At 38.4% G+C, this 8,738-nt stretch overlaps 1 protein-coding gene across 1 annotated transcript in view; it reads left to right on the forward strand.

Annotated features, from left to right (window-relative positions):
• LOC126456940 (uncharacterized) overlaps window positions 1-8,500 on the forward strand; it is a 60,000-nt gene extending 51,500 nt beyond the window's left edge. The window contains exon 3 of the mRNA XM_050092878.1: window positions 8,040-8,500. Within this exon, the coding sequence (XP_049948835.1) occupies window positions 8,040-8,252 (213 nt within the window). The 3' untranslated portion in view covers window positions 8,253-8,500. The remainder of the gene's footprint in view (window positions 1-8,039) is intronic.
• The last annotated feature ends 238 nt before the right edge of the window (window positions 8,501-8,738 follow it).

Consider the following 8,738-nt stretch of genomic DNA (forward strand, 5'->3'; position numbering starts at 1 on the left):
TATTGTGAAAAGAATAGATTGCTACTCACTTTTGGACAAAGCCTTCTTCAGTAAAGATGAACACACACACACACACACACACACACACACACACACACACACACACACACACACACACACTGAGCTAGATCATTATAATATGTTGCCTTTCAGTGTTGTGAGTACATCTACAATATTTAAAAAATACTGAGAGCAGATTATGGAGAGGGCATCACAACCTGTGAACTGTTTTGATGACATTACAGTCCCTGAGTCTGAAACCTATAATGGATATTTTACAGACTTGAGAGTATTTAGGTTTAAGTGTATATTAAGTACATATAATTATTTTTTCAAACTGATCATTCAGTACCTAAGCCAGACCTGAGTAAAGGTCCTCTCAGGCCCTAATCAATATGACTGATAATCTTTCTGCATCCTAAAATTTGAAAGAACTCTTGTCATTCTTGTACAAAGCAACTTACCATGTTAAATTTATACTGAATGCTGAGCAGTCTCATACCCTCACAATCAAATTAAAAAGGGGAGACAAATTCTTGTGGTCCATCACTTGGCAGGCAGCATTCTTGAAGATATGAAAGTGTTGGAAGTCTGCTTCCTGCCTGTCCATATTTGCACTAGGAAGACATTTTGTCCTAGTGACAGATGCTCAGCAGTTCTGGATAGGCACAGTTCTGTCATATATCTCTGTTCATGACACAAAACAACTGAATGCAACATAAGAGTGCCAGACGTGAATCATAGCCAAATAGAAAAGGCAGCAGTGACTATTTTTCGCACTAAAAAGGCAATTCATTTTTTTAATGTAGGATAAAATTCCAACTGTTTGCAGACCACAAGCTGCTAATTTTGACACATTCAGTACCATGGAAAGCCTACCAGATAATAGAATGCAATGATTATAGCAGTGGGTGATTTAAGAAAAATCCATCAACTACATGCTCACCACTTCATATACCAATGCCAACACTCTGTCAAAATTGCTATCGTTTTCTAATCACAAATTTGATAAGCAAGAACCATTTTGTTCAAGAGAGATACATGGCTACTTGTTGAAGAGGCTTTCTCTAAATTACCGTATGTTGCCCAAATGTCATCAACAACTTCAGTAGCTACAATCTTTGCCATAGAGAAAGTGCCTCACATCACCACATCTGACAATGGCCCAGGAGTCTGAGTGACCCACCCTTCCTTTTAACCTTCTCCACCCCATCCCAGTCTCATCCCTAGGGAAGGAACTATTAGTTCATCTATTGACAGTACTACATGTCCATCTTGTGAAATCAGGTGCTGGACAGCAATTCTGTACCGTGATTTAGCAGGTGTCCCAACTGATTCCCTTCACTGTCAATGTGAGTAACATAGCAGTAGTCATAATTTCTTATTAGTATACTTAACACAAGTGATGTGCAGTAGATGTTTTTATTTGTGAATGTATACTGTCACTCATTCTGTTCCATAATTTATCAGGTGTCCCAACTGCCTTTAACTGTCAATGTGAGTAACATAGCAGTAGTCACATTTCTTGTTAGTATACTTTACAGAAGCAATGTGCAGTAGCTGTTTTTAGTTGTGAATGTATACCTTCACTCCATCCATGTATCAGAAGGCACTCATTCATTCTGAGATTTCTGGAGCACAATGTGTGAATAAATGAATGCATTTTCATCTGTGCATCCAGAATGGGTGTCTACATTCTTTTTAAGGCTGTAATTTTCACAGAGTATGTCAAATTGTAGAATGCTAAATTACAGTAACTGATCTATTTTGTATCTATGTAATTGGTAGTTTCTATCCCCCCACCCTGCAAACATACACACACCACACATCTATCCTTATTCTCCATAGGGCTTCATTTCATTTCAGTCTATACAAATATATGAGGGCGAGAAGAGTGGTCAGATTATTTAGTTAGTTATGCACAGTAATTTAACAACAGCAAATACAGGGATTTCATCTTTCCTTATATTCCCGTAAGTTCCTGGTGGTGCTATCTAGCAATTCATTTTGTAAAAAACCTAAAAAACATGCTGCAATGATCTACAGTTCATGGCTTAAATTCATTAGTATTATTCAAAGGACAGTCCTGCCATATGAGGGTCATTTCAAAAGTCCTGCACACTGCACATGCACAATCGTTATGGTGGCATAATAAGATTGAAAGTGATGTAAGTTGTGAGTGAGACTTCAGATGATGATATTTGGTTTGTGGGACACTCAACTGTACAGTTATCAGTGCCTGTACAAATTCCCAATCCTTAAGTGTTGCATTCACAGATGTGTTTGCTAGTTTGCATGGGTGTGTCATGAGTAATTCAGTATTAAAAAGGAAGCTGAAACTGAGTCAGGTTGGATTTCATGTAGTGCCCAGTGTTCCAATATCCAAATCGAATCCCTACATGGAAAGAACCATATGGAAATCTACAGTGCTTTGAGAGAGATATGTGGGAATTATGTAGTGGAGCATAGCAAAGTATCATGATGGTATGCATGTTTCTGTAAAGATCATATAAGCACTAAGGACAAAACAGGAAGTGGTAAGAAGTGGAAGGCCATCAGCTGCAACAGACAGCACCTATCAGGTTATTGTTAATGACATTTTGAGAGAGGATACGCAAAGAACACATGAGGAAATTGCATATGAGGCCAGAATGTCTGTCACTTCAGTTTAAAGAATATTAAGTAAAAAGTTCCAAATGAAAAAAATTACTGCCAGGTTGGTTCTGCATGATCTGAGTGAAGAGAAAAATCATGAAAGAATTCCTTCTACATCATTGAACAAAAGGAGAACAGTTTCTGAAAAGGATTGTTGCACTGATGAATCCTGGATAGGAAGTTTTGAGCCATCTACACCTACATCTACGTCCATACTCTGCGAGCCACCTGACGGTGTGTGGCAGAGGGTACCTTGGGTACCCCTATCGGTTCTCCCATTTATTCCAGTCTCATATTGTTCGCGGAAAGAAATATTGTTGGTATGCCTCTGTGTGGGCTCTGATCTCTCTGATTTTATCCTCATGGTCTCTTCAAGAGATATACGTCGGAGGGAGCAATAAACTGCTTGACTCCTTGGTGAAGGTATGTTCTCGAAACTTCAACAAAAGCCCGTACCGAGCTACTAAGCGTCTCTCTTGCAGAGTCTTCCACTGGAGTTTGTCTATAATCTCCATAATGCTTTCGTGATTACTAAATGATCCTGTAATGAAGCGTGCCACTCTCCGTTGGATCTTCTCTATCTCTTCTATCAACCCTATCGGGTACAGATTCCACACTGGTGATTGATATTCAAGCAGTGGGTGAACAAGCGTACTGTAACCTACTTCCTTTGTTTTCAGACTGCATTTCCTTAGGATTCTTCCAATGAATCTCAGTCTGGCATCTGCTTTACCGACGATCAACTTTATATGAATATTCCATTTTAAATCACTCCTAATGCGTACTCCCAGATAATTTATGGAATTAACTGCTTCCAGTTCCTGACTTGCTATATTGCAGCTAAATGATAAAGGATCTTCCTTTCTATGTATTCACAGCACATTACACATGTCTATATTGAGATTCAATTGCCATTGCCTGCACCATGCGTCAATTTGTTGCAGATCCTCCTGCATTTCAGTACAATTTTCCATTGTTACAACCTCTCTACATACTACAGCATCATCCGCAAAAAGCCTCAGTGAACTTCTGATGTTATCTACAAGGTCATTTATATATACTGTGAATAGCAACGGTCCTACGATGCTCCCCTGCGGCACACCTGAAATCACTCTTACTTCGGAAGACTTCTCTCCATTGAGAATGACATGCTGCATTCTGTTATCTAGGAACTCTTCAATCCAATCACACAATTGGTCTGATAGTCCATAAGCTCTTACTTTGTTCATTAAATGACTGTGGGAAACTGTATCAAACACCTTGTGGAAATCAAGAAATACGGCATCTACCTGGGAGCCCGAGTATAAAGCCCTCTGAGTCTCGTGGACGAATAGCGCGAGCTGGGTTTCACATGAGCGTCTTTTTCGAAACCCATGCTGATTCCTACAGAGTAGATTTCCAGTCTCCAGAAAAGTCATTATACTCGAATATAATACGTGTTCCAAAATTCTACAACTGATCGATGCTAGAGATATAGGTCTATAGGTCTGCACATCTGTTCGACGCCCCTTCTTGAAAAATGACCTGTGCCCTTTTCCAATCTTTTGGAATGCTATGCTCTTCTAGAGACCTACGGTACACCACTGCATGAAGAGGGGCAAGTTCCTTCGGGAACTCTGTGTAAAATTGAACTAGTATCTCGTCAGGACCAGCAGCCTTTCCTCTTTTGAGTGATTTTAATTGTTTTTCTATCCCTCTGTCATCTATTTCGATATCTACCATTTTGTCATCTGTGCAACAATCTAGAGAAGGAACTACAGTGCAGTCTTCCTCTGTAGAACAGCTTTTGGAAAAAGACATTTAGTATTTCGGCCTTTAGTCTGTCATCGTCTGTTTCAGTACCATTTTGGTCACAGAGTGTCTGGACATTTTGTTTTGATCCACCTACCACTTTGACATAAGGCCAAAATTTCTTAGGATTTTCTGCCAAGTCAGTACATAGACCTTTACTTTCGAATTCATTGAATGCCTCTCGCATAGCCCTCCTCACACTACATTTCGGTTTGTGTAATTTTTGTTTGTCTGCAAGGCTTTGGCTATGTTTGGGTTTGCCGTGAAGTTCCCTTTGCTTCCGTAGCAGTTTTCTAACTTGGTTGTTGTACCACAATGGCTCTTTTCCATCTCTTATGATCTTGCTTGGCACATACTCATCTAATGCATACTGTACGATGGTTATGAACTTTGTCCACTGATCTTCAACGCTATCTGTACTTGAGATAAAACTTTTGTGTTGAGCCATCAGGCACTCTGAAATCTGCTTTTTGTCAGTTTTGCTAAACAGAAAAATCTTTCTACCTTTTTTAATATTTCTATATACGGCGGAAATCATCCATGCAGTAACTGCTTTATGATCGCTGATTCCCTGTTCTGCGTTAACTGTTTCAAATAGTTCAGGCCTGTTTGTCACCAGAAGGTCTAATATGTTATCACCACGAGTCGGTTCTCAGTTTAACTGCTCAAGGTAGTTTTCAGATAAGCACTTAAAAAAATTTCACTGGATTCTTTGTCCCTGCCACCCATTATAAACATTTTAGTCTCCCAGTCTATATCTGGTAAATTAAAATCTCCACCCAGAACTATAACATGGTCGGAAAATCTACTCGAAATATTTTCCAAATTTTCCTTCAGGTGCTCTGCCACAACAGCTGCTGAGCCAGGGGGCTTACAGAGACATCCAATTACCATCTTTGAGCCTGCTTTAACCGTGACCTTCACCCAAATTATTTCACATTTTGGATCTCCGTCAATTTCCTTTGATACCATTGCACTTTTTATCGCTATAAACATGCCTCCCCTTCACTGTCCAGCCTGTCTCTGTGGTATACATTCCAATCTGAGTTTATAATTTCATTACTGTTTACATCTGGTTGCAGCCAACTTTCCGTCCCTAGTACTATGCAGGCATTGTGACCGTTTATTAATGAGAGCAGTTCTGTGACCTTTCTATAGACGCTCCTGCAGTTTACTATTACCACATTAATGTTGTTATTCCCTGTTACGTTTTGTCTACTACTACCTTATCGCATCTCAGGAGGTGTCTTGTCGGGCCTAGGGAGCGAATTCTCTAACCTAAAAAACCCACATATGCACTCCACACGTACTCTGTTACCCTTGTAGCCAGTTCTTGCATGTTGTTCACACCTTACATATTCAGGGGGACCCTACATTTTTCCATCTGATAGTGGAGGTCGAGAAATTTGCACCCCAGATCTGCGCAGAATCGTCTGTCTGCCAGAACTGAAAACTCAGTCATCACAATGGAAAAGCTCCAACTCTCCATTTCACTGCAAACAGTCGAAGGTTAAACTGATGATTTTTGCATATGACATGAATGGAGTCATAGCCACAAATAGAGTGCTCCAATGGATGTCACTAACAGACACATACTGCAAGCAGTTTCTGCAAAATGTTTTGCACCCTAAATTTGTCAAAGAAGGCCTGACATGCTAACAGCTGGTGTCCACATTTTGTGTGATAATGCAAGACTGCATATTGCTTTACCTGCGAAAGAAATGTTTGACAAACATGGATGAGAAACACCTCTCCACCCAACATACAGACTTTAATTTGTTTTCCAAATTGAAAGAACGAGTCTGTGAAAAATGTTTTGTTACAATTGGTTAAGCTTCCAGTGAGGTGGTCTGAGTAATCAGACAGCTCAACAATGAAGGTGCCCTATCCAGAATACAGGAGTTGCCAAAACATTGGGAAGCTGTCATAAGGGAGAATGGAAATTATGTTGAAGGTCTGTGAAGGTATTTTGTAAAATCCATAATTTTCTTTGGTTCTATCTAATTGTGTGCAGAGCTTTTGAGATGACCCTCATATGCTAAATCAGACATGCAGAGCATGAGGATATGTTTCAGACTATTCCATAGGGATCTTCCTTCTGTGTCAATGAATATGTATGATGTGCTGGTTAACAATGATTTCAGTAAGACCCAATGACCATAGATGAATCATTTCCATGCTATCACATACTATAATGTGTCCCAATTTCCTGTGTCTGATGGATGCAAGAGCGTTTGTAATTTCCTGTGCTCTAGTAACTATGACATTTATAACCAGGTAACTAATGTAGTAAAATGCTTGTGTATACGTGAATTTTGCAGTAGTGACATGTAACATTACACCTTCTCTTCGTCCATAAACAATAAATAAATAAATAAATAAAAATTGACAGCCCACTTCCCACTCTGTTTTTAGAACAATTTAGGTAGTTATTATATCAATGAAAGTTATTTGTTTTTTAAAACAATGTAATTGGACGATACAAAATCACTCACCAAGCAGTGATAGAAGAACATGAACATTTAAAGGTTAAAGAAACTTGCAAGCTTTCAGAGCCAGTGGCTCCTTCTTCTGGCAGAATAAAGCAGATTTTTGTACAAATTTTTCTATGTTTTTCCAATTTTCCCTTGTTTGTCTTCCTTTTTTCCTCTCCTTTTCCCCCTTCTGCTTATTTTTTGCTCTTCCCACCATCTCTAATACTTCATACCTTCCTCTCTCGGCATGATCTAAACCTCACCAGTCCTTTTTCTTTATCCCTCTTCCTTCTCTTACAAATCTTCTGTCAGAAGAAGTAGCCACTGTCTCCAAAAGCTTGCAAATTTTCTTAACATTTACAAGTGTGTATTTGCCTGCTGCCACTTGGTGAGTAGGTTTTTTATCTATTAAGTTACATTAAATTAGGTAGTTAGTTATAAATGTAACAATTACAAGATTTACATTGAAGTACTCTTTCTTCTTTGTCCATCAGACAAATTACATTGGTATACATTGTGCCATATGTTTGTAACTGCAATACAAAATTACACATTTTCTGGACAAGCATACTTATTCATATTACTGCCCCTCCTGCACCCCCTAAATGTCAATTAGGTGTGTAAGGAGAAACAAAACACCCTGTACATTGATCAAATATATTTCTGAATAAAGTAAGTAAGCCTTCATTCAACATCAGTATCACGTAAGTCTGAAGGCTTTTGTGGCCATTGCCATTCAGGGTGAAATCTTATGGGCTGTCAGGGCATGTCATGTTCTTCTCCAAATTTCTTCTTACAAAGTTAATGTTTCAAACAGTGTTCAGGTAATTCAGGACAGCAGAAGATTCCAGCTGAAGGGTTGCAACACTGATTGTGTAAGAAGAAGTTTGAAGAGGGAAATGATGTGGTGTACCAACCTAGAAGATTTTACAATGCACATCAACATTGATTTCAGTGCTCAGATGTCTTTAGTTGATAATTTTTACTGGAGTTTTTTAAAATTATTAAAAATATATGTATATATATATAATGTAAATAATGTACTGTACATTGAATTATCATGTTTCCCATATAGAAATCATACTGTGTCTGGAAATAATTCTCTTTCTTATATTTCAGTACAATTTTGAGTGGAAAGTTGAAGACCCACCTACAAACAATTACTATGGACAACAAGAAAGTGGAAATGAAGCAGGGCGAGTGGAAGGGAAATATTATGTATTGCTGCCTGACAAGAGACTGCAGACCGTCACATACTATGTAGAGGGTGATAGTGGCTTCAGGATTCAGATCTCCTATGAGCAGAATGCAAATCCTCTTGGAGTAAAATAAACAGAACACGGTTACTATGAGACAGCCCTCATCCATTCTACATAGAGTGATGTTATCACCTGGTATGCAATGCTAAAAGAGACAACAAAAATTCTCAACCCAGAAAGACATCTACCTGTGGATTAAATTAAGGCATAATGCTGTTTTTCTATTTCCTTTTTTAATAAAAACTGTATGTCCTTCACTTCAATAAAAAAATGCATGAAAATGTTGTCATACCATAATAAAGCTAATTTCCTGCAAAAACGTTGTTTACTGTGACATTGCTGAAATACAATACTAATAAATAACATTGAATTTTGTACCTCCAAAGTTACAGATCCCTTCTTCAATAACAAGAGAGGTAACATGAGTAGACAGGTTAGAAGTGACAGAGTTAAAATACCCTGTACCATTTTTGAAGTTAGAGTTCCAGTGTGTTCTTTAGACTTTCACACAAAGATTTCATACACATTTCTCCATATTCTAATTATCAACAAAGCTTTA

The sequence above is a fragment of the Schistocerca serialis genome, chromosome 1 (genome assembly GCF_023864345.2).
Source record: "Schistocerca serialis cubense isolate TAMUIC-IGC-003099 chromosome 1, iqSchSeri2.2, whole genome shotgun sequence".
NCBI lineage: Eukaryota > Metazoa > Arthropoda > Insecta > Orthoptera > Acrididae > Schistocerca > Schistocerca serialis.